The sequence below is a fragment of the Macaca fascicularis genome, chromosome 6 (assembly GCF_037993035.2).
Source record: "Macaca fascicularis isolate 582-1 chromosome 6, T2T-MFA8v1.1".
NCBI classification, from domain to species: domain Eukaryota; kingdom Metazoa; phylum Chordata; class Mammalia; order Primates; family Cercopithecidae; genus Macaca; species Macaca fascicularis.
This window is the reverse complement of record NC_088380.1, coordinates 70,362,168-70,388,612: the sequence shown is the minus strand read 5'-3', so window position 1 is coordinate 70,388,612 and position 26,445 is coordinate 70,362,168. Positions and strand designations below refer to the sequence as shown.

Here is a 26,445-nt window from a genome sequence, read left to right as displayed (position 1 = left end):
TACAAACTGTTTCCAATGCACGCTTTATTTTTATTGCCCCATCTCTCCAGTAAGCATTTAAAACACAGAATTTTTAGCTAATAAGCAATGTAGATTTGTGTTGCATCCATTGTTTTTTCTTGAATTATATCATCAGCTTCATAGTATGTTTCATTCGTTGCATTTGATGCTGCATTTGAATTGAGGGCTTTGGTTTTTTCATTTGACTTGCCTGCAGATACACAAACCAAAATGAAATAATTATTTGAAATTATGACATCGAGTTTCACTTATAAAAATGTGCACTTAAAAATAATTTTTGTAGCAATATTGAAAATATATCCTGAAAATGTTATGTATATGAGTGAGAATTGAGTTATTTTGAAGTGGTTTTTGAGTATTTCTTTCTGAAAGTCAAATAAGGGAAATAGTAATAGAAACAAAAAAATTGATTTCCATGCTTACCTTTTTCCTCCATGCTTCCATGAGGAAAATACACATTTGATAAGAAGGTAACAATTTCTGAGTGACTTAACAAAAGTGTGACTGTCCCTCTCCTATGCATGAACTACATTAAAGCCAATCATAATAACTTGCACAACCTTAAGGCTTTGCCATTATAACTGATTTAGATGTGGTTTATTAAAAGGGCACAGTTGTGCCACAATCCCATTCACTCACTGCATATAAATATGAGTCCAAAATGAGCAAAGGTAAAAGAATATGGATCTTTACTGATCGGAAGTTAGTACTAAACAAACACAGCAAAGAAATGGATTATTCAATGAATAGTGTTATGAAAGTTAAATGATTGTAGAAATAACTAATGTATCATTTCACCAATAGAAAATAACATAAATATGTAAAGAACAGTGGAAGAAATCACAGACATTACTAATGACCTCCATGTTGCTAAATGCACAGTCCGGTTCATTCTCATCTTATTTGATTTCTTAGCAGCAGTTGATCCAGTTCTTTCTTTGGCTTCTAGGGCACCATTCTTTTTTACTCTCTGCTACCTTACCATTACTAATTACCTCCATGTTGCTAAATCCACAGTCCAGTGGCCAAAAACCTCTGGTCCTTGATGCCTCTCTTCTCTCTCACCCTACATCCAATCCATCAGAAATCCTTGTTGACTATGCTTTTAAAATACATCCAGAATCAGACCACTTCTCACCATCTTCACTGCTACCACTATTCTGTTTTCAGCACAACATTCAAAGAGCTATTCTTTAAAAACTAAGTTGAATCATGCCCTCTGCCCAGAACCCTCCATTCACCCAAGTCTTATACAGTGGCCTACATGATTTCATACACACACCATTAACCTCTCTGACTTCATTTTTTTCTACTTCATTCTTTGGTTCACTCCAACCTCTTTGATTAAACATTTCAGGCATGTTCCAGCCCTTGGGACTTTTGCACTGACTATTTACTCTGTCTACTATGCTCTTCTTCCAGATAATCTGCACAATAACTATCTTTTTTCCAAGTCCTTCCTCAAAAGTCATCTTCTCAATAAGACCTACCCAAAGCATTATTTAAAATTGCAGCCTCCATATCCCCATCACCAACCCCTTCTGCCCTCCATTTTTCCCCCGAAGCACTTGTTAACTAATATAATTTACCTATTTATCATGCTTATCAGTTATTGTCTGTCTTCCCTCACTAAAATTTAAGTACCACATTCCAAGAAATTTTTGACTATTTTGTTCATTAATGATGTGTCTATAAAAATGCCTTGCACATAGTTGTTCAATAAATAGTTGAGTGTATTAATGAATTAAAGGATAAGACAGAAAACTTTAAAACTGGGTAGCAAAAGACAAGATTGAAAACCAACTAGCAAAAAATATTTAGAGCAAATGATGCATGTCTAATATGTAAAGATCTTACATATCAGCATGTAGGACATTAACACCTTTTAGTGAGTGAAGAAAGTGACAGAAAAGATAAAATGACTAATAAACATGAAAAAGTTTTAATCTTGCTAGTCAGAAAGAAATGTAAATTTGAAAGGTGAGAAACAATTTTTCATCACTCAGGTGAGGATAAAAAGTAATTTTTCTTTCAACGGTGTAGCATGATGGGAGTGTAAATTGGTACATACTTAAAGGTGTCAAATGTTCCTACTGTGTAATTTCACTTTAACAAGAAATTCCCAAGGAAACCATCAAAGATGAGATCTAAAACTTATAGACATCTTCTTCACTGGTTATTTTCAATACCAAGAAATGAAAGTAGCTTAAATTTCCAATGATAGAATTGCTAAATATCATGCCTGAGATATCATGCAGCCCTTTAACTTAAAAAAAATAAAAATGGTTTCTAAGAAATGTTTAATTACATGGAACATGCTTAGAATACAATGTCAAGTGAGAAGAATGTAAAACTATCAGCAATATAATAATAGTTAATACTTACATAGCACTTACTCATAACATTATCAGCCTGTCTGCTAAAGCCCTTTAGGATCACACATAAACTTGGTTAGGCTGATGATCTGGTTCTGCTTTCCTCTTCTGGCTCAGTTCACCCCACTCCCTTCCTTGTCTTTGGTGGTTCAGATACCCACAAGTCCTGTTTTCCCCAAACTTTCCCTGGTGTCTCCCTCTCTGCCCCAAGCCTCTTCCAGTTGCCTAGTGTCTCTAATTCTCCAGCCTCTTTTGCTTGAAGAATTCTCCTTCAGGTTTTAGAAAATCTGCCACAAATCTCCCTAAGGGGAAGTCCATTAGCCAAGACTCCTTCCATTAGAAGTAGCTACTGTACATCCTCTTCTTTTCACCATACAGCATGTCTTCTGGATATGAGTTTTTAATTTTTTTTCTTTAGGTGAATCTAAACCTTGCCTTTAAGCATGCCAATACTTCCTGGCTTTGCATATTAATTGCTTTCTATAAGTAAACTGCTTTTTATTTATTAAAGATACTTTTCTATAAGTAAAATGCTTTCTAGGATTGATCAGGACATCCCTCACTCTGGGACGATTTCATGGTTCAACACTCAAAGGACAATATTATTTACAAGTTTTGAAAGATGTCTCACTGCAGCTTCCATATCTTACCCATAAGACTGAAACATGCATGGTATTGATCTCTAGGCTAATATTAGAAGCACTGAAATTTAAAATCTGGGGCCTAGAGTGGCACAATAATGACTTTATTTCAATTACTTCTCTTCTGAACTATTTTTGGTAGTAAAATAAGTTACTTTCTACTTCTAAACATGCAGTAAGTATAATTTGATTTTTAAAAGCTAATTTGTTGTAGGCACAGCATTTGCCAGCCTGGAAAATAGCCTTTTCCCAATCAGCAAGCAAAGCTATTTAAAATAAATATAGTAGAGAAAGATGGCATGAAAAATTTAAGAAATAAAAAATTATTGACTTTGCAAAGCAAATATTTTCTAAAAATTAGATTCAAATTTAACAAATAATAAACAAGGTTTATGGAAATTTTATCTTGTCAAGATGATTAAAAAATCAGGCATTTTATAGATTGTTTTCAAGATTTTGAAAGACAGGTTTAATTGGCCTCATGCTGTCTTTATTAGGGCTTATGATTTGGGAAATTAAGTCTTTTCTCTCAAAGAATAAAGGTTTTCACCTGTTTTTGAAATCTTTATGTTATCACCTTGGTTAAATGAATGACTTACTTTGCAATGACCTGTGATCCTATTTCATGATATCAAGCCTTTTAAACTTTTTATACTTGACACACTTTCCAAAGTCAAATTCTAACTTGGGTCCTCATTAATTTTTTGCCTTTAGTCCCCAGAAGTCCAAAAGAGACATATTTGGCTTATTGGTATAGAAATCATACAGGAAGCATTGTCAAATATGAAATGGTGTTTGGTTTTCTTTGGGCTATATTTGTATAAATGTTATTGGTGTGTGTGCCAAAATTATAGGAAACTCCTATAATTCTGACTTATTGTATGTTATTAATAATTATAATTATGTAAAACTGTTGTATGCCAGAGAAGTAACAAATTGCTAGTCAAATGTGGTTTTAATAATGGCTGTCCTAAGACTTCTCTTGTTTTGATCCTCTTCAAAAGGTGGTTTATAATCAGCTGTAGGACTTTGATAGGTGCTCTTGAATGCAGGTTTTTAATAACTTTGGAAATTGTGACATTAGAATAAAAGAAAAAACTTTCAGGACTCTCAGAGAACTGAAATGTTCACCAATATCAAACAGGACCAGAGTTAACTGCATGGACTGAGCTAAAAGAAGACTGAAGTAATCTTTTTTACTTTTAGCTTAAAATGTTGCTGATCTTTTGTTTTTCAGAGTGAAAAAAAACTTATTTTAAGCTATCTACAGCTTTTAACAATTGAGTAAAGTATACTCCTGTAAACAAAATTTGGAGCATATGTCTCTCTTCCTTATTTCTCCAGAATTTGGAAACTATTTGTGAGTTTTCTTAACTTATGTCAATATAGTTATTTGCGTAAGTGCAATAAGAATGTTTTCTTTTGCAACAGGACACAATTGGAGAAACTGGTTGTTTTACCAAGGCTTTGAATAGAATAGCATGCTTTCCTTTAAGGAATCAAGCTTAACCCATAGAGCCAAAAAAAGCCCTTTGGGGAAAACTGGCCTCATACCGTGTCCTCGTGGTTCCTGCATAGGGCTCCTAACCGGCTCCTAACCTGTGGTAAGTAAAGAATATCACATTCTACCAGGCCCAGGAGGTCCAAGGTATCTTGGGACCTCAAGAGGAGAGGAAATTACACAGCTCATAGGTATTTGAGGATACAAACCCATGGCTGGGCTCAGCTTAAAAAAAAAAAAAGAAAAGAAAAGAAAAGAAAAGAAAAGAAAAGAAAAGAAAAGAAAAAAAGTCTTACCTGAGATTCCTTGAGTTTCATCAAAGCCAAATTTTAAAAGGCTATTTGAAAAATAATTATCCTTGCTGCCCTTTATACAAATAATCAGGCCAAGCATAAGACTAAATCTTATTTTTGCAAGCAAATCAGTCCTATTATGATTTGTTTTTAATAAAAATGGGAGACTGGAGAAAAACTATGTTTCAAAATGAGCTATAGTAAACTTGTTATTAGATTCTAGTCTTGCCTAATGTTTTTCAATTTTTATTCTTTTCTACAGTTTGGACTGAATTCTAAAATTTTTCCAGGCTACAAGTCTCCAAAATAATGTTTTTAATTTAATTTTTGTTCTTTCTTTTCCCTTTTTTCCCTAGTTTTTCTATGTTGAAATCACTGAAAACTAAGCTGTGCTTTCTTTAAAGCCCTGCAAACTGAAGCTGGACAACTTAAGCTTCAAAAGAAAATAACAGCAACCTATTTACATACATAAGTCGCTTCATACCTGCCTACTGATGTATGGACTTCAAAGTAATATGACCTATATTGATTTTCCAGGATTGTTCTGGTTTTGTTTGTTTTCTCTCTTCCTCCTCCTATTTTCTCTTCATAGGACATGAGACTTCACAACCTGCTAAAAATGAGCTTTCCTCATAATGTGGGACCTACCCATCTAGGAATGAACCATACTAGCCATGAGAGATCAGAACAAACCTGAGACCAGACTCAATTTTCTTCTAAAATGCTTTCTCCAAAAGATTTTAAAAAGAAAAGGGTGGGAATGTGAAAGGAAAATAAATCCTGGGATCCCAAAATCACTAAGCTAAAGAGAAAAGTCAACCTGGGAACTGCTTAGGGCAAACCTGCCTCCAATTCTAAGTCATCCCTCTGAGGCTTACCTGAGAGAAATGCATATCTGATTGCTTCCTCTGCCCTACTGTTTATGTAAAAATGCAGATTCACTGAGCCAGACTAAATTGTGTATTCAGTGGAAGGCTGATCACGGACTCAAAAGAATGCAACCTTTTTTCTCTTATCTACTTCTAACCTGGAGTTGTCTCACCTTACCAGACCAAACCAATGCACATCTTACACATTTTGTTTGTGTGTGTGTTAAGACAGTCTTGCTCTATCACCAAGCTGGAGTGCAGTGGTGTAAGCTTGGCTCACTATAACCTCTACCTCCTGGGTTCAAGAAATTCTCCTGCCTTAGGCTCCCGAGTAGCTGGGACTACAGGCACGCACCACCATGCTTAGCTAATTTTTTTAATTTTTTGGTAGAGACAGGGTTGCCCAGGCTGGCCTCAAACTCCTGGGCTCAAGTGATCTGCCCACCTCTGCCTTCCAAAGTGCTGGGATTACAGGTGTGAGCCACTGCACCCAGCCCATCTTACACATATTAACTGATGTCTCATGTCTCCTTAAAATACATACAAGCAGACTGTACCCCCACCCACCTTGGGCACATGTCTCAGGATTTCCTGAGGCTGTGTCAGGGATGCATCCTTAACCTTGGCAAAATAAACCTTCTGAACTGACAGAGACCTGTCTCAGATACTTTGTGTTGACATTATGTAATATTTGAAAATCAAATTAAGGTGTTTGTAGGTTGTTTTTCACTTGTTTAATATTATTTTTACTCTTTAGTATAGCAGGTAAAGATAAAAGATCAAAGATTTAATATATAAATTAATTTTGTATTATCTGGGTGACATTTGTATCTTATATAAGCACCGATTTAAGTATCTAAAATTTTAATTTTTTTTGAATTCCTGGAAATATAAAAAGTGTAATGTTGAAGTCCTTCGTGTTTCCAAAGCTTTTTACATACTTAAATTCATAATAGTTTAATCAGACTTTCAAGGTGTTTCGTCATAACCAATTTGGGTTTTTTGGTTTTTTAGTGGGAAATAAACTAAGGAAGTTATTTCCTAACTTAGTCATTCTGGGGTTCTCTCTAAGTTATCCCCATTCTGATGCTCTTGTTTCCATTATATATTTCTCTGGCAACAACTGAAGGAATTTATCTAACTTGTTTACTCCCCTCTGAGATTTAAAGGCTTGCAAAATACATTACAGTAGTATAGATTTTTATTCATGTATGACTTGTAAAGATCTTTATTCCCCAGCCTCAACTCATTATTTACTTGGCTATTGGATCCTTCTAACCGGTGTTAAGTACAAAGATTTTTTTTGATTGGCTTCTAAAGCCAAAGCAATTCCCCTAACAAAACCAAATTGCTATGTGAACAAGAAAAGATGTGTTATAAACACCATAACACCTCTAGCATTCACTCTCTTCCTGCAGGTTAGACAAATCCAAAAGTGCTTTTTTCAAGGTATATCCCTCTGGTAACTTAGAGTAATCGGACATATTGGGAAACAACTGCAGTTAGTGGAGCTGTAGTGATAATACAGTCCAGCTAACTACAACTCTGGGATAATTTTAAAAGAGAAAGATAAAAATATCTCAGCAACCTCAGCATTTCCTAGTTTTATTTTAATCGAGAAACTAGTTTCTTAACCAACAAAATAGGGATAAAAACAGCTGCCTCTTTTCTGTCACAGGTAACAACATGGATTCAATTTAAATGAATCTGTAATATCATTGCGCTCCCAAGAGATTTGTCACACATAAAAATTTTTTCTTTTTTAATTTATTTTTCTCGTTAGTGGAGTGGGAATTGCCAAGATTCAACATCACAGTTCCTTCCTACTCAATTGTCAGCTGCTCTTCCTGCTGCCTGCTACTTATTTCCATTCTTTGGTTTTTGTTGTTCTAGTCATTGTATGCAAATTTCAACCTTTCTTTAATCCTATACTTCCTAGACTGGCATTAAATTAAAGCTTTGGCCTTTGCCAAAATTTAAATCCAATTCATTGAACGAAATCTTTCTACCTATCCTTATCACAGGTAGGCCAACATAATTTTTCTGATAACAGTTAAATTTTATATTTATTTTCAAACCCTTTCTTCGGGGACCTAGAATTCTTCTGTGAACTCTGCTCTTGCCTGCCATTTCAAAATATCAAAAGAATGTTGGGGACTCCTGCAGGTCTTTATCTCGTGGCTATCAGGCAGAACTGTCATTAAGCCTTTCTACTATCATCTGCCAATGTCCTCCTAGCTTCTGGGTTAGCATTCTGATGTTCTTCAGCAGCTTCCATGTACTAACCTAGCTGAGTCACTTTATTATTTAGTAGAAAATCTACACATCCCACTCATCCTGCAGTTCCTTTTTGCGGAAACAAGCAATTTCAAATTTTTACCCTAAAAGTGGTTTTTTTATTTGTAAGAGGATGTTTTCCCTTCAAATTTAATACGATGATGCATAGGACTGGGTGTGAGCTAAACGGTGAAGTGAGCAAAACTTATTGACCTCTCCCTTTTCAATGCTCTGCCCTCCCCTCAAGTATGTAGAGAGATCTCACATAAGCACAGTTAAAAAATTTATCATGAAAGTTAGAATCTTGGACTTGCCCTTTTGCTTTAGTCACTCATTAATGAGTGGAGGCAGTTCTATTCAGAAATTTTTTTCCTACACTATTTTTTCCAGAATTCACCTTTTTCTTTCTTTTCTGTATTGTTAAATTCTTCCAACCATTGATGATTAACAATATCTTACAGAGGAAGTTAGCTGATATTATATGTCCTTGAAATAAATGATTTTCAATGAGAGACTGGCTTCTATTTTGCTTATTGGTTTGAGCATGACTGAGGATTGCCTGACTCTGCCTTGAGGAGTACTCCAAAATGCTATTATAATGCCAAAAACCGCAATTACTTTTGCACCAACCTAATAATATAGGTAACTACTGAGCAATTTGATTTTCTACATTGTAGGAACAGAAGCGGTTGTATAAAATTCTAGGCTCATTATTTTAAATAAAAAGGTCTTTCTATTTAAAGGGACACAGGTGGCCTTTTATGCCATTGAATTCCAATTACCCTATCTTCTGCTAAGATCTCAATGAATTCCTTTAAAATCTTTCTGAAATAAACACTGATTACCATTAATAAGTAATTTGGCAGCGTAATTCATAAGAGCTTTGAGCAAATGTTTTTGAAAGGACGTTAAGGCTATTTAGAAAAGTAGTTCTCAACTTCTTTATACATTTAGTACAAAACCCATCAAAATACCAGTTGTCTTTTTAAAATTGGACAGCGTGATTCAAAAGTTTATTTGGAAACTTGAATGTTACTAGAGTAGCCCAGAAACTGAAAAAAAAGGATGACAGGAGAGAGGAGATGGAGTCTTGTTTAATCAGATATTAAAATAAACTGTATAGCTACAGTAATTCTTAAAGTATATTACTAGCTTAAAATAAACAGATGGATCAATTTAACAAAACACAAAGTCCAAAACAGACCACAATATATATAAGAATTTAGCTTATGACTAGTGACATTTTAAATTGTCAAGAGAAAAATGGATTAGCCAATAAATATTTGACAACTGACTCATTATTTGGAAAATAAAAAAGGCAGATCTCTACCTCATATTTTATACCAAAATTAAAGCTCCAGGAGTATTAAAGATTTAAGTATAAGAAAAATGCATTAGAAGAAAATATAGACAACTACATAATTACCTAGTACAATATAGTTATCTATAGGTATCTAAATATATAAATATAGGTAACTATATTATATTAGGTAATTATATAGCTAGGTAATTATATAATTAGATAACCATAGGTAACTATAACTAATTACTAATACTTTGAACTATATTGGAAAATGTATTTAAAAATTAACTACATTAGGGCTGGGCTCTGTGGCTCACACCTGTAATCCCAGGAATTTGGGAGGCCAAGGCAGGCTGATCACCTGAGGTTGGGAGTTCGAGACCAGCCTGACCAACATAGAGAAACCCTGTCTCTATTAAAATTCAAAATTAGCCTGGCGTGGTGGCTCATGCCTTTAATTCCAGCTATTCAGGAGGCTGAAGCAGGAGAATAGCTTGAACCCAGGAGGTGGAGGTTGTAGTGAGCCGAGATCATGCCATAGCACTCCAGCCTAGGTGACAAGAGTGAAACTCCATCTCAAAAAAAAAAAAAAAAAAAATTAGCTATATTAGAAATCAAAAATCAACTATACTAGAAAATATAAACTATACTGGAAAATACAGTTACCTATATTTTCTACTAATGCATTTATTTTTCATACTTAAATATTTTATCTTTATATCTTTTGGTAAGGGGAAAACTTTCTAAGTGTGAAACCAAAAGGAGAAAACACAAAAAAAGAAACTTCTGCAGTTGAAAATTAGTCACATATAAGATTTATTTGTTTGTTTCTCTGTATTTCCTAATTTTCCTATAATGAACTGATAATGAACCATAATGAATTGAGAGGAAGATTTTCTTTCGAGGGAGCAAGGATATCTTCTAAGACAAATATAGCAGACCATGCTGAGCCAGCCCAAATCCTATTTTGCTCACAGGCAGAATAAATGTTTGCATTATCTTTAAATTTGCTTTCCTTCTCAGTATTTCATATATAATTTATGCTTTTCTCCTAGACAACTGTGCCTTACTGCTAATTTACTTATCCCTTTTCATTTATATCATCTGTCTTTACAAAAGAGAACATGAAATACAGGCTTGTTGTTTATTATACCTATACAACTGTATTATTTTATTTGTGCCAAGCCGCTCTACTAATATTTGCCCTTCCAATTTTTATCAAAAATTCTGTGTCTAAGAACCCTTCTCTTTGCTCCTTCCCCCAGCCCCTTCTACAACTCCGGAGTACCAATAGATATTCAAAGCCCCAGGATAAATATGCTTTATATTCCTGGAGCATCAAGTTTACTCAGATATGAGAGGGAGAAGATGCTATTACTAGAGTAAAGCAAGTCATATTATGCAGTCAAATTGAAAATTCTCATAATTTTAAAAATAAAATGGGAACTTCAGATAATTTAAAGTTCATTAGGCTTAAAGCAGGCCTTTCTACTCTAGCCCTTAGAATTCTGGAGACACAGGTTCCTCTCTCTTAAATAGTTGGCCCTCCGTATCCATTGGTTCTGCATCTGTAGATTCAACCAACCATGGATCAAAAATATTTGCGGGAAAAAAGCATCTGTACTGAACATGTACAGACTTTTTTTTTTCTTGTAATTAATCCCTAAACAACACAGAATAACAACTACTTACATAGCATTTACATTGTACTACATCGTACTACATATTAATCTAGAGATGATTTAAAGCAGGGGTCCCCAACCTCTGGGCCATGGACCAAGCTAGTCTGTGGCCTGTTAGGAACCAGGCTGCACAGCAGGAGGTGAGCAAAGGGCGAGCAAGCATTACTGCTTCCCCTCCACCTCCTGTCAAATCAACATTGGCATTAGATTCTCAAAGGAGCACAAACCCTATTGTGAACTGCACATGCGAGGGATCTAGGTTGTGCGCTCCTTATGAGAATCTAATGTCTCATGATCTGAGGTGGATCTGTTTCATCCCAAAACCATCCCTCCCATACCCGACCTTGAAAAATTGTCTTCCATGGAACCAGTCCCTGGTGTTAAAAACAGTTGGGGACTTTATGATTTACAGCATATAAAAGGGCCAGGCACAGTGGCTCACGCCTGTAATCCTAGCACTTTGGGAGGCTGACACGTGTGGATCATTTGAGGTCAGGAGTTTGAGACCAGCCTGACCAACATGGTGAAATCCTGCCTCCACTGAAAATACAAAACACTTAGCCAGGCATGGGGACCAGTGCCTGTGGTCTCAGCTACTCGGGAGGCTGAGGCAGGAGAATGGCTTGAAACAGGGAGGCAGAAGTTGCAGTGAGCCAAGATTGCGCCACTGCACTCCAGCCTGGGCAACAGAGTGAGACTCCATCTCTAAATAAATAAATAAATACATAAAATGGAAAGCTATGCGTAGGTTACATGCAAATACTATGCCAGTTTACATCAGAGACTTGAACATGTGAAGACTTTGGTATCCGCAGGGGGTCTTCAAACCAATCTCAATGAATACTGAGGGACAACTGTATACATTTAAGGATTCTCTGGTGGAAAAGTTTGAGAAGCAGGGCTCTAAGACGCCCCTTTAATTGCTCCTCGGTTAGCCATTAATTCCTCCACAACCTGTGGAATGAGCCCTCACCCTCAGAGTGTAGACTCAGAAGGATGCCTTTCACACAGCCATCTGTTTTCTCAGGAGCTGGACGTCCTATACAGAACAATTTACAAGCAATAGTATTCTTTTAAACATTGGCATTTGAAGCATGCATAACCCGAAACACAAAGTTTAAAAAGAAGACAATGGTTATGGAACACAACTTAAAGACTGATCAATTGCTTCAGCAATAGGTCCTCTGTACAGAATGAGCCCTAGGGGTAGTCCAATTACAGTCTACAATCACTGCCAGAGACTAGCTTTTTTCAAGATCCATTCCAAATGTTGGAGCCTTAAATTGTAATGCAAGTCAACAGAATAAAGATATACTATGCAAAATCTTGGCAAAATTGTCTAATATTAGACTATTTTAGACTCTCGTCACTTATAGAGGGAAAAAAATTCAGTGTCCTAAGTCAATTTAGTGTGTACACAAGAACACATTTCCCTTTAGGCCATTCAGATTTCCTATAATGGAAACAGTTTCAACTGTAAAAATCAACCTGAAATATCGAGAGGCTGACCCATGAATTTTTTTTCAAATTTTTTATTATACTTTAAGTTCTAGGGTACATGTACACAATGTGCAGATTTGTTACATATGTATACATGTGCCATGTTGGTGTGCTGCACCCATTAACTCGTCATTTACATTAGGTATATCTCCTAATGCTATCTGTTCCCCCAGCCCCTCCCCACAACAGGCCCTGGTTTGTGATGTTCCCCACCCTGTGCCCAAGTGATCTCATTGTTCAATTCCCACCTATGAGTGAGAACATACGGTGTTTGGATTTCTATTCTTGCAATAGTTTGCTGAGAATGATGGTTTCCAGCTGCATCCATGTCCCTACAAAGGACATGAACTCATCCTTTTTTATGGCTGAATAGTATTCCATGATGTATATGTGCCACATTTTCTTAATCCAGTCTGTCAGTGATGGACATTTGGGTTGGTTCCAAGTCTTTGCTATTGTGAGTAGTGCCACAATAAACATACATGTGCATGTGTCTTTATAGCAGCATGATTTATAATCCTTTGGGTATATACCCAGTAATGGGATGGCTGGGTCAAATGGCATTTCTAGTTCTAGATCCTTGAGGAATCGCCACACTGTCTTCCACAATGGTTGAACTAGTTTACAGTCCCACCAACAGTGGAAAAGTGTTCCTATTTCTCCACATCCTCACCAGCACCTGTTGTTTCCTGACTTTTTAATGATCACCATTCTAACTGGTGTGAGATGGTATCTCATTGTGGTTTTGATTTGTATTTCTCTGATGGCCAGTGATGATGAGCAATTTTTCATGTGTCTGTTGGCTGCATAAATGTCTTCTTTTGAGAAGTGTCTGTTCATATCCTTCGCCCAGTTTTTGATGTGACCCATGAATTTGGAAAGGACATGGGTAACTGGTGAAACCAATTTTCCTCTGACATAATATTTACTTCTTGATTTATTATGCTAATATTCTATTATGTTCCTAACCTTCAAGACATTCCTTAAATGCAATAAAGCCACAGGCTTGCTTTCTCAATAGCTAGAACACTGGCATCCATTGCTAGGTAGTAGAATCATTGGAATGGAACATGCATATTTAACGAAGGGTACAGCAATGTGTAAATATCACATCAAAGGCTCGCTTTCAAATATAAACAATTTTCTCTTCCCATTCTAGTGACATTTGAACTATTTTATTTTGGGCTCTCCACTTTGTCTGATTTGGTTAAAATCAATGCAAGGGACCAAAATCACCTCATTTGAAAGCAGCAGGAAGTCACTGATCACTTAAAATCCTGCCTTACCAATAGCACGCATTCAGGAAAGGTGTACTGAATTGATTTGCCAATTTGACAAAATATACTTGTGAGAGGGGCAGAATAAGGATATTTCTTTGCAAGTAAGCAGCCTCATCTAACTATAATGGACTTCCTCACTCAATAGCGACAAGAATACAAAATCTGAATCAACAAGCCAACTAATTCTGTTGCTATGTTCTGAAGTCAATGTGAAATAAAATTTTGGAGCAGTACCTAAGCTAAATCTGGAAAAATAACCAATTTTTATTTAGCACAGTGCATTGTATAGAGAAGGCAGTCAATGAATGTTTTATGACTGTGACAGTGACAATATTTTGCCAATGTTTCTCAAAATATGCTCCTAGTATGACACACATGCAGTGCTACCCCATCCAATTCATTCATGGAATATTTGCTATGTGTTCTAGGCACTGGGGATACAGTAATGAGCAAACAAGACAAAAATTCCTACTTTTCTGGGACTTAGTTTCTACTCGGAGTGGACAAAAGATAGACAACAGGTAAGTAAAGGATATAATATGTTAACGGTGAATGCCTAAGATAAATTCAAAGCAGGAAGAGGGTATTAAATGTTGAAAGGGAATTAAAAATGCAGATGGGGTAACCAGGGGAGAGCTCCTGGGAAGGTAACTTTTGAGTAAAGATGGAAAGTGAAAAAGTAAGTCATGCAGATATCTGAGGGAAAAGCATCCTTGACAATAGTGGAAGCATGTGTAAAGACCTTGAATCAGGAATTTCAAGGAACAGCAAAGGGGCCAATGAGGCCGGGCATGCGAAGATAGGAAATATAAGGGCAGATCACAAAAGTCCCCATAGGTCATGATGAAGACTGTTTTCTCCATTGAAAGAGACAGGAAGCGATTCGTGTTTTCAGCAGAGGAGTGACATGACCTGACTTGTGTTTTAACAGGTCTGCTCTGGCTGCTCTGGAGAGCAGACAGCAGGGGAACAAGGACAGAAGCAGCAAGAGGAGCTGCTTGTTTTAAAATGCAGAGCCTGGAATTTGTGTTTTTTAACAAGCTCTCTATGTGATTCATAGGCAGTCAAATTTAAGAACTGCAACTTTAAATTACCTAAGCAATTGAGACAAAAATGGATTTTACAATCTGATTATTTGATAATCACTACTCGACATCCAGTGGAGAAACTGGGCCTAAGTCATTTGTACTAAATTCAGCTAACAACCTATCATTTCAGCCATGTAATCTCCAAACAGTACTTCCGGAAGAGAACTTTCAAGGAATCTTGGCCCCCTTGTTCTGTGACACAGGATACCCTCTGAGAGGTCTCCTCTGCAGAGAAGGAAATGAGAGCTAATGCAATCGCACAGTGGTGATGTATTTGATAAGGTCACAGAACAGGTACCCTATAATATGAGAAGTTTTAGGATGCAACTAAAATAGAGTATATGGGTGAGGACTTTCCTCAATTTTTTTAACATAAAGATTTTCGTTTTATTTTTACATGGAAGCAAGTAAGCACTTGTGTGTCATTCTAAACACATATATAAACCCTAAATTTATAAATCTGTTTATATATTCTACATATAAATTATTGATAAATTCCGCATATATTTTATAATGTATATTCTAGGTTGGTTTATATGTGCATCTCACAATAAAATTTATAATTAGTACTTTTTAATACACTATAGAAATTTATATTCACAACAGTTAAAAATTCTTTGTGATTGAGTTTTATAATGGTAAACTAGCATTTGCACAGCACTTGATGATTGAGATAATAGGACCAATTCCACAAACCATAAATAAACATTATTTCTACTTTATAGTCACACTATAGACATAAAAATCCCAATATTTTAACTAGTTTGCAATCTAGCCAATACATCTTCTACTTATTTTTTGTTTCTTTTATATGCCTCTGAATTATTTTATATGCCCCTCTGAACTGTGTACACAGTAGACACACAGATAAATTCTTAACTGACCACTGACTAGCCAATCTAGAGTGATGAAAATATTTGGTTCAGAGAATAAGTTATCAAATACTTGTTTCCTCTATTTATTTGACTTCTTTGACCCCATCCAAAAACAAAATTTTTAAAATTTCAAGAGGATAAACCTTAATAACCGGAAGGAACATAAATATATTTAAAGCAGATTTACTGAACCAATGGTTTAATTTTCATGAGAATAATTACATCCTGCTGCTATTTTTCCTTCAGCACAATTTCCCTAAAGTATTTCATCATTAAGGCCTGATTCAATGTGAATTTTTAGTAAGACACATAGTAAGCTGAATTTTTAAAAAGCATTCATTGTTAACAGTATGATCACCCAGGTACAAGTTATTCTTTTGGATAAAGTTCAGGTAATTGGTAACAAATAATAGATACTGATTACCTTCTTGAGTGGAAGAAGACTCTAAGTGTTGAAGCTTAAGGCCAGTGTCTAATCTTTGAGGCTTTGTATACAGAAATAAATAGCAAAGGACACAGACACTGATGACAAAGGCGAGTAAAACAAGGGCAGCAATTCCTAATCCAATCAAGGCACCAATGCTGAGGAAAACAGGAAAAAAACATGTGTCACACAAAGTGATTCACACTGGTTCAACTAAAGAGAAGGCATAAATAGATCGTTAGTTCTTGCTCTCAGTCATTCACAACCAAATTGTATTTTAGCATAAACAGTAACTGATTGAAATCTAAAGTTCACCTTTTTCCATCACCAAATTCTTGTATTTTTCTCTGTAGGATTTTCGAGACCCTGTTAAATTTATACATTACTTTTTTTTTTTTTTTTTTTTTTTTTTTGAGATGGTGTCTCACTCTGAAGCCCAAGGTGGAGTGCAGTGGCACAATCTGGATTCACTGCAACCTCTGCCTCCGGGGCTCAAGTGATTCTCATGCCTCAGCCTCCCGAGTAGCTGGGACTACAGGTGCATGCCATCATGCCCAGTTAATTTTTTGTATTTTAGTACAAATGGGGTTTCACCATGTTGCCCAGGGTGGTCTCGAACTCCTGAGCTCAGGCAATCCACCCACTGTGGCTTCCCAAAGTGCTGGGATTAAAGGCGTGAGCCACCACTCCTGGCCGGCCTGTACATTACTATTAATAGGGAAGATCATGTGTTCATATTATAGGTTAAAGGTCACATGATTCTTTTGGGATAATTCTAAAACATCTCCATCAAGTAAACCTCTATTATTCATATATTTTAGAAGGAAAGATCAGGTTCAACAACAAATGATGAACAGAAAAATATTTGTTTCTGCAAAAGCACTAAAGACATATGTGAAATGCCATTTGTTGATTTACAAAGCCAAAACTATTATAAAAAAGGAGAAAGCAATTTGAATTAAAGGAAAATGGTATTTGTGAAATTCATATCAAGTTTATGTTCAGTTTGACTTTTTCCTTTCTAAAGGGGCATAATGTCAATGGCTTCTAGCATTAAGGAAGAAGCCCTTATATTTTTCTCTAAAAACAAAATGTGTATCTGATTGTATTTGCTCCACCCTAAATTTGTAATGATTCCGTCTGATACAGTTACCTCTCAGTCTAATCATTTGAGAAATATAGTTTTCATAAGCCTGTGAACTGAATATTACTAAATGAGAAAAGAGCTTGGGGGGAAAAAAAAGCATTATCTTGAAAGACTAATATGCTAACACGTACTTCTTGAACCACATTTTGTTCTAATTAAAATCTACCAATAGATTTTAACCTATAAATAGATTTTAATCAATTTTACTCAAGAACAGATACTTCTGTTGACTTTCATGGTAGTGTTGTATACACTTATTTAAAGCATTTGAGAGTTTAGCTTGTAGAAAATGTTCAATAAATGGAAATAAATAATAATTGACTGCTGATTGATCTACCTGTATTTGGGACATACATCATTGAAAAGCAATGATCTTTTTCTTCATTATCTTCCTGGCTTGCCTTTAGGCTTCTGCTCTTTCCCGGGGATTAGGACACTGACAAGTTTAACCTCTACCAAAAGGGAGGGGAGGGAGAATTTGACCAGGGATGCCAGGAGCATTGTTGCTTTGGGAGGAAGGAGAACAGAACTGAAAGTGAAAAGTTAAGTTCACTCCACTTGTCCTTCATTTTAGGAGCTAGAACACCCCTGCAAAGAAGAGATTGCCTCCTGAACCACACACATGAAGTCGACTTTCAGAGATTCTTGTGCTTGGTTTATTGTCAACCCAGTTCCACTAGCCTTGTAGACAAGTGAAGGCTGGGGAAATTTATGGCTAGAGTCACCGTAGAGTTATATATTTCAACTTGGGGTTTGCTCTCACTGGATGCACTCTCATCTAAAAGGTAGACTCCCTATATTTGGCGACTCCTCTTTTATACTTGTTTGCACCAAACCTAACTTTTGTGCATTTTAAGTGTCAGGGAAGGTTAGGATCACTTCACTATACACAGACACATGTGAATGTAATCCACTCAGTTAATATTATCTGGTGCACAGAGCAGATAAGAGGCTAGACATCTGGAAAGATTCTGCAAGCAAGAACCTGATTATTAAAAAATCTTCAAGGTAAAAATGTAATTTAGTCTATTTGAAAGCAAAATTGTTACTTTAATTAACTTCCACATACACAGTGTGGGCTTTCAATATACAAATTATAAAACCAGACCATTAAATTTGAAAGAAAAACAAAAACAAAGCATGCCATCCCTGCTTTCTGTTAAAAAAGAATGTTCTTCATAATAGTGACAAATAGTTTCAATGTCATGGTTCACTTTATAAAAAAGTTGCTTTATGGCTGGGCGCAGTGGCTCACGCCTGTAATCCCAGCACTTTGGGAGGCCGAGGCAGGCAGATCACGAGGTCAGGAGATCGAGACCATCCTGGCTAACACAGTGAAACCCCATCTCTACTAAAAATACAAAAAATTAGCCAGGCATGGTGGCAGGCGCCTGTAGTTCCAGCTACTCGGGAGGCTGCTGCAGGAGAATGGCATGAACCTAGAAGGCAGAGGTTGCAGTGAGCCGAGATTGCGCAACTGCACTCCAGCCTGGGTGACAGAGCGAGACCCTGTCTCAAAAAAAAAAAAAAAAAAAAAAGAAAAGAAATATTGCTTTATGCATGCAAAGCTCTAGGTATAAACTCTCGGTAAAGATGGAGCTCCAGGAGACTCCTAAAATATTTATTTCAATAAATATTTTAATTAAATAGCCACTTATGCATGGCCCTGTCCAACAGACCTTATTTTACCAAGTCCTGGAGAAGATTACCAAGGAAAATCCTAAGAACATAGGGAGTCATCGGAGGAGAAAAGATGGGAGGGGGCCAGACACAGGAAAGGAAGAATTATCCTTTCCTCAGCACCCTATGGCAGTTGTTTTACAAGCTTTGAGAGAGGGTCTGAAGCTGCTGTCACATTAATGCAGCAATTCTCCTACTTAGGAAGTTCACTTACCTTGCGATAGCCACAGCTGTGCCTTTCTCCAGCCACTATAGAATCTCAAAACAAGGGCTAGTGACTCTTCACAGTTGGACTATTTTAAATTAGGAGTGGAGAGCAAAGAACAGAGGGGAAATGAAGCTCTAATAAATTTACCTCCCTATTGTGTTCTCAGAGCTCAGTAACTCTCAGGAACCCCAGGTTTAACACTGCCAACCGACAACATCAGTTGAAGTGATTTTTCTATTTCCCAGGGAATGGAGCTGCACTGTCCGTTTTGTCAGTGCTGAATGAAGACCCCAGCAAGCTGTTCACTCCTTTGTGCCCTTATAAATCTTAGGAAGGTTTTATGTCCTCTAATGCTTGTCACTTTGGAACTATTCAGGGATCTGAAAATCTCAAGCACATTTTCCAATTGAGTTTGACTTAGGAATTGCCAGTCTCTGTTGGAGGTGCTTCTGCCATTAGTAATGCCTCCAATGACCCAGAGATAGATTACTCTGTTAGTTTCCAAAAGGCCAGATAATAAACCAATGCAATACAGATTTCTTCCCCATGTAATCTACTAAGGATAAGCTATCATTATTTTCTGACATTTTGCCCTTCTCCAGCAAAATACAACTTTGTCAGTTGAACTTACTGGAAGGTAGGCACTCCTGTTGAGACTTTTTGATGCTTCCAATATAGAAAAATATGTTAATATTTTATTGCTTCAAGAAGTAACATTTAGTCATTTGCTATAGACTTGGCCTGTGTGTTAAATTCTGGGTCATGTAGGTGACTGGGAGACATAATCATAATACTTTACCTCTTACTAGCAGAATCCATCTCCTCCAACCCCATAAACTAATTAATATGTACAAAACAATTTAAGGTGGGAGCTCTTTCCTTGACTGTCGAACCCCTTTCATTCTCCAAGCAAAATGAAAAATTAAGTTTAAAGTTTGCAGCCCTTCAGAGTGGAAGGGGGAAAAGAAATTCATAAGGAAAATGTCTACATCAATACTAGTTGGAATAAGTAAAATAAAATTGCCACTATAGGAAAAAGAAACAAGACTCCACCTTAGAAAGTCTCTTCACATTCCAGCAATAGCCACATGGCTCAGGTTTCAAGAAAGGGGGTGTCCTGTTCTACAGAGGGTGTGTATAATCATGGCAACCAAAAGCTGTATCTTTCTTGGTGTCTCTTCAATTCTCTCCAGGGTAGGGGTCAGATCCTCCAAAAAGGGCAAGTCGTAAAGCCCAGTTGCTTGCGCAGGCCCTCAGGAACACACACACATACACACACACACACACACACACATACACACACACACTTTAAAAAATATATGTGTATTTTAAAGAATACAGCCAATTCCTTCCCATCCCTCAAAGAGTCTTAAAATACTCTGATCCTTGTTAATGCAGTAAAAAGAGCCCCAAAGGAGCCTCCTTTCTCTTCAAATACACCAAATAAACCTAAAAGAGGATTTTAAACCTTCCCCTTAGGTTATCTGCCTGTCCTCCCGCTCCACCAGTAGGGCTGCCAGCCTGGGACTGGTCCCCGGCGAGGGGAGAGCAGTCGGCTCCCGGGAGGCGGGCGGGGAACCCAGCGGGGCCAGCTGGGAGGGCCCCAAGTGCGCCCTGGGCGCAAAGCCCGCGCTCCTCCAGCGCGCGCCTCGCTTCTGGGGGAGTTTTGAGCCCGGGCGAGATTTCTCTCCCTACCCTCACCCGCCCTCAGAGGCTCCGCTTCCTTCCGTAGGGACCCAACCCGGAGCCGATGGCGGGGACCCGGGGACTCCCCCTGGCCCTGGCGTGGCTCCGCTTGTCGCCTCCCTAGCCCCGGGCCCGGCCAGCCGCCGCACGCGCGGGCTCTCAGCCCACCTGAGGCTCCACATGTAGCTGTGCTTGTAGGGGAAGTAGCTGCCCGGCTCGCTGCAGCAGTACTTGAGGTCGGCGAAGCCGCAGCAGTACTGGAGCGCGGCCCCCTCGCCGCGCCGGGGGCACTGGAAGGGCTCCACGAAGCTCTGGTTGAGGCTGTAGTAGCCGGAGCACAGCCTGCTGTCCTCGCTCATCGCGGGCAGGGGCCAGGAGAGGCTCGCGAGGGGCCCGGTCTGCTCTCGGATCGCACCGGTCCAGCACCTCCAGAGCCCGCGGACCCCTCTGCCCGGACTCGGCTCTTCCGATCTGGGCTCTGGCTGCCCGGGCGCTCAGTCTGCCCGCGCCACCTCTGCTTTCTCTCCTCCCCTTGTCCACATGGTGTCTGGGCGCCTTACTCTCGCCTCTCCCTCTCGCTGCTGAGCGGTCGCTCCTTTTATCCGCCCATCTCGGCGCCCACTCCCCTCTACTTTCCCTCACTTCACCAGCAGCCTGGAGACCTTAGCGGTCCCCACACCATGCCAGAAAGAGCTTTCTCCAGAGGGAAAAAAGGAGACGTGGGACATGTTTTCAGTCCAGGCAGATGCTGCCAAAGTTGCAGTTTTCCTGCCTAGGGACAGGGCAGGTGGATTCTGGGCAAACAGACCAGGTCTAGGGGAACCTTAACTGCCCGGCCATAGACTCAAGGAGTGGAGGAGAGGACCAGCTAAAAGGCAGTGAACAGTAGTGAGGCGGCGTTGGTGTTCTCTTTCTTTGAGAAGTAAATGTGAAACATTAAGATCTGCCCATTTAAACATAAAAAACAAGAAACAAAGTCTCCCCTAACAACTGGCCATGCTGCAGTTGCTTTCTGTGTTCAGCTAAAATATCCAGAAAAGTTAAGAAATGCAAGACATGAAGGTAAAGAGAGAACTTTCTAGAGAGGGAGGCAGTCAAAGGAAAAAAAGGCAGAGGAAATAGGGAGAAAACTTCAGTTTTGATGTGCTGTAGGAACTTCTTTTGTCTCCTTTTTGTTTGATATTCCCATTTTCTTGATTGGTTTGTTCACAAAGGCTTTTTAAAATAACGAAGATAATGCATGCTTATTGTAATAAGTCAAGCAATGCTTGGGTGTATAAAGAAAAAGATAATAATAGCCTTACGATGGGAGAGGAGGCGATTATGACATTCATAAAATGTACAAGATAGAGTATTGTTTCTTCCTCTTCATTTCTGCTTCATTCCCTTGGCCAGGGGCTTGATTGGATCCCAGACGTCGAATTTTACCTTGTTGGGTGCTGGATGTTTTTGCATTCCTATAAGTACTCTTGAGCTTTGTACTGGGATGCAGTTAAGTTCCTTGGAAACAGTTTGATTCTTTCAGGATTGATTTTAGTATTTGTTAGGCAGGACTAGAGTAGCCTTTAGGACTGATTTTTTCCCCACTACTGAGGCAATACCCTTCTAGTTATTCTACCCAAACCTTGTGAATTATAGGGCTTACCATTCTGACTGGTGGCAACACAAAGTATTTTCAGCCTTGTGAGGGCTGCAAGGATTGTTGTTCCCTCTGTTTCTTTCAGGTGGTTCTTTTCTGTGGTTCAAGTAGTTTCCTCCCAGGCCTGCAGCTATCGGTGTTCATGAAGACTCTGGTGATCTCCAAAGTGCTCTCTTCCTCTCACTACCTCTCTTCCGCTCTCTCTTTCTCTCCAGCCCTCTCCTTCTGGTACTCTGTTCTGCTGCCTCTAGCCACTCTTCCCTGGACTTCTCAGACCACTGAGTTCTACCTGGCTTCTACCTTCTTGTACTGCGAAGACCTGGAAACTCTCTCCTGCCAGTGAGCTGGACTCATAAGGCCCACCTCACCTGTTTCCCCTCTCTCAGGGATCACTGTCCTGCAGTACCCGATATCCATGTCCAAAACCAATTGTTTCAGGTATTTTTGTTGTTTCATCATTTCAGGCAGGAGGGTCCATTTGGTCCCTGTTATGCCCCTACGCCTTGGCCAGGGGATTGGACCTGATTCAAAGTAGGCCAGTTAGGGTCTGTCCCCTGGAAATGGAATTCCACTCATGTGGACAGGAAGCCTCAAGAAGCTAGTGTACAGGAAATAGAAAAATGAAGCAAACAGTAGCAAAAGAAAAGGTGGGTAGAAGAGTGCTGGCGGCTTTGCAATTCTTGATCAAGTCCTTTCTGGAGGCCCAGGGCATTCTTAAGAGTTTCCTGACATGTCCTATTTCCTTATAGCCAAAATCCGCTTTTCTGGCCACAGTGCATTCAAGTTGGATTCTACTGCTTGCAGCCAAAGGGTTGTAACTCAGACAGGACATCTTCAGGCAAACGTGAGGGGAGGAGGCAGTTGAAAGGAAAGAATGGAAGCTTTTTATTCAATGGATCAATTTCCCTTGGAAGGGGGAGAAATATGCAGCACTAGCAGACTTCTCCTTCCGTTACATGAGAGAGGAAAAGAAATTTGGAGACAAAAGAGAGGAAAGTTTTTCTGGAAATATTGATTGTCTCAATAAAATATTATTGAGAGCATGAGACAACAAGGTGGAACTTAGATGCTTGACAAGAATGGGAAAGACGGAGTGAACACTGTAGGGAGCATGCCTGGGTAGAGGCTGAGTGGAATAAAAGGATCGGGTGCATCGCTGAGCGCCCACTTTGGGCTAGAAATCACAGTCTTCAGGTAGAAACTCTCCAACAATGAACGGTCAACAGTCTGGGAGCAGCAGCAGGGAGTGAACAGTGAGATTTATCAGGATGATTCTCTGGGGCTATCACAGCAATCACAGATCACCTCAGCCCCCTCCAACCTCCAAACACACATAAAACACAGAAAAATCCAGAGACAGGCATGACCACAGAGGCCGAATTTCACCAAACTTGGAGTACCTTGAAGCCTCTGAACAAAGGAGCCTTTTACCATATGAAGCTTAAGGGCAGTATTAAGACTGTGGCTTTAACCAGTTAGGAAATCACTTGACCTCGTCTGCTGTGTAGTCCCATGTGACTAAGTCCCTAGTTACCTTCCTCCAGGCAGGAGGAGTTCTGATAGGGAGTAGGGTGGGGCTGATCCCGCACCAAAAGATAGCCATCGATTACATCTTTTATTTTCTCTTCTTCTTGTATCACAAGAAGAATTCTCCGTTAGAGAATATTCTGGAAATAAGGAGACAGTTTTGGTTGTCATGATGACACTGTCCTGGCATTGATGGTAGATAGCCTGACCCCCTGCAATATGTATATGAAAATGAAGAACTGTATGTGACTTTCAAATGTTCTACAGGACATTCATGTAGATGAAAAACCTACTTATAATTGTCTGTACCTAGAACCTATCCTTGGATTACAAACAAATACAACGTTTTTCTTGAATTTTCCAGGAATACAACTACCATGTAAAATGAGGGAAGATTGTTACTTGTTTTGTTTGGAACTCTACCAAGATTTGTTCACAAAAAATTATGTGCCAATAGTTATGTTGCTCAAGGGTTTGTATTTGTGTTGCCAACACCACACGCTGTGTCAGCCTGCATTTGTACCGTCACTCCACAGTGATTTGTAGCTATTGCATGCAGAGTATTGATGTAAGCATTATGTCTTTTGGTACAGTTGTGCTTGAGCATTTACATATGGAAATACTGTATATATTTTATGGTAAATTATACTCCTTTTATGTATTCTTTATATTATAATAAAGGCATTATATAGAATTACTGTATGTGTTTCCTAGGTCCCCCATAATAAAGTACCACAGACCAGGTGGCCTAAACAACAGAAATGTATTATCTCACAGTTCTGGGGGCTGGAAGTCTGAGATCAAGATGTCAGCAGGATTGGTTTCTTCTGAGGGTTGTAAGGAGAAGGATCTATTCCGGGATTGTCTCCTTGACAGGCCTCGATTGCTGTCTTCTCACTGTGTCTCCACATCATCTTCTCACTGTACTTGTCTCTGTCCAAATTTCCTCTTCTCCTAAGGACACCCTAGAACTGGACTAGGGCCCACTCTAGTGACCTAATTGTATTTTAATTACCCCTTTAAAGGCTCTGTCTCCAAACATGGTCACATTCTGAGGTATTAGGGGTTAGGACTTCAATATATGATTTCCTAGAAGGACACAGCTCAGCCCATACCAATTAGGTATGTAGACACATCCTATTTCAAGATAGCAAAGGGAAAGTTATAGAAAGATTTCTGATAAAATGGGGACACTGAGTCTGATAGGGCTGAGAACTGCGGGTATGACTCCTCACAGGACAATGGTAAGTGGTGTCTCATAGGTGAGTGCTGCCCCTTACTTCTAATTTCCAGCCCAGCAGGGTTTACCGAGAATTGCCGTGACAGAGCAAGTGGAGAGAGATTAGGGACAAGAAATATTGGCTGTTGGGTAAAAGAAAGATAAGGGTTCAAACAAAGCTGACTTTGGCTATAGAAATAATGAAGAGGCCATATGAGTGCTTTGCTTAAAAGCTTTCAATATATCTTTATTTCTGAAGTTTCTATAACAGTGCCACTCTACCTTTCCAACTTTACTTTTCTCTTGTTTAACATCTTCTGCTGCTCTGTTGAATCAATCTTCTTCTTTCCCCAGAAATACCTTAATGTATGTTTTTCTATCCAAGAAATGCCACATGTTTCTTCTCTATCTTGAAATCTTGTCCAGTTTTCAAAGCCGAGCTATGGGATTTTCTCACCCCATATCTCCCGGAAACCAATAGAATTGAACAATTGGTAGGTAGAATCTGAAAAGATGCACATGAAGAGGCCAGGAGGAAACAGGGGTCATGAGAAAGCTGAAATTGTAGCTTACAGGTTATAAGGCAGCAGAATAGATGAACAAACGTATAGAAAACCAAAAAGAGTAAAACAATTTCTTGGCAGTAAAAGGAGGATGAGAAGCAGAGTTGCTGAGTGAGCATAATGGTGCTAGTGGAGGCAGGGGTGGGGTGGGGTGTTGATGAATTCTTGCTGCTGAAAGCGTTAATAAATTCTGTTCCTAGAGCTGTGCTGTATCTTTCAGATACCAGTCACCATGATACCTAGATATTCGTGGATTCCTGTGAGTGTGTGCTATGGTGGGATGGAAGTCCTTCCTGATATATCTCATATTACAGTTCTCATTTACTCTTTGGGAACACAGATGTAAGATCACAGAACCTCAAAAGGCATACATCCATCTATTACTTCCAAATTACATCATCTCTATGAAAGACACTTGTTGCTTTATACCAGCTCCCATTTCTTCCTCCTCCTTTCCAAGATTACCCATATATTAGTTTCTCCACACAGACCCTGAGTTTCAGAGGTAGGTAAACTAACCCCAGTGCCAGAGATGGCCCCTGAATAACTGGTTGCAATCCTTGGTTTAAGGGTTAAGCATATGATGTAAGCATCTCAAATCATTGTGGGCTTCAAATTCTTGCTCAAAATACTAGGCCAGAGTCTCC

The 26,445-nt window shown here is 38.7% G+C and overlaps 1 protein-coding gene across 1 annotated transcript; it reads right to left on the bottom strand.

Moving 5' to 3' along the window:
- Positions 1-9: 9 nt before the first annotated feature.
- On the bottom strand, positions 10-21,425 carry SHISAL2B (shisa like 2B). Its single transcript, XM_005557000.5, has 3 exons — positions 21,019-21,425; positions 16,130-16,287; positions 10-211 (listed from the first exon to the last, which is right to left on the bottom strand). Exons 1-3 carry the CDS (start codon positions 21,207-21,209, stop codon positions 78-80), a joined length of 483 nt encoding a protein of 160 aa, XP_005557057.1. The 5' UTR covers positions 21,210-21,425; the 3' UTR covers positions 10-77.
- Between the last annotated feature and the right edge of the window lie 5,020 nt (positions 21,426-26,445).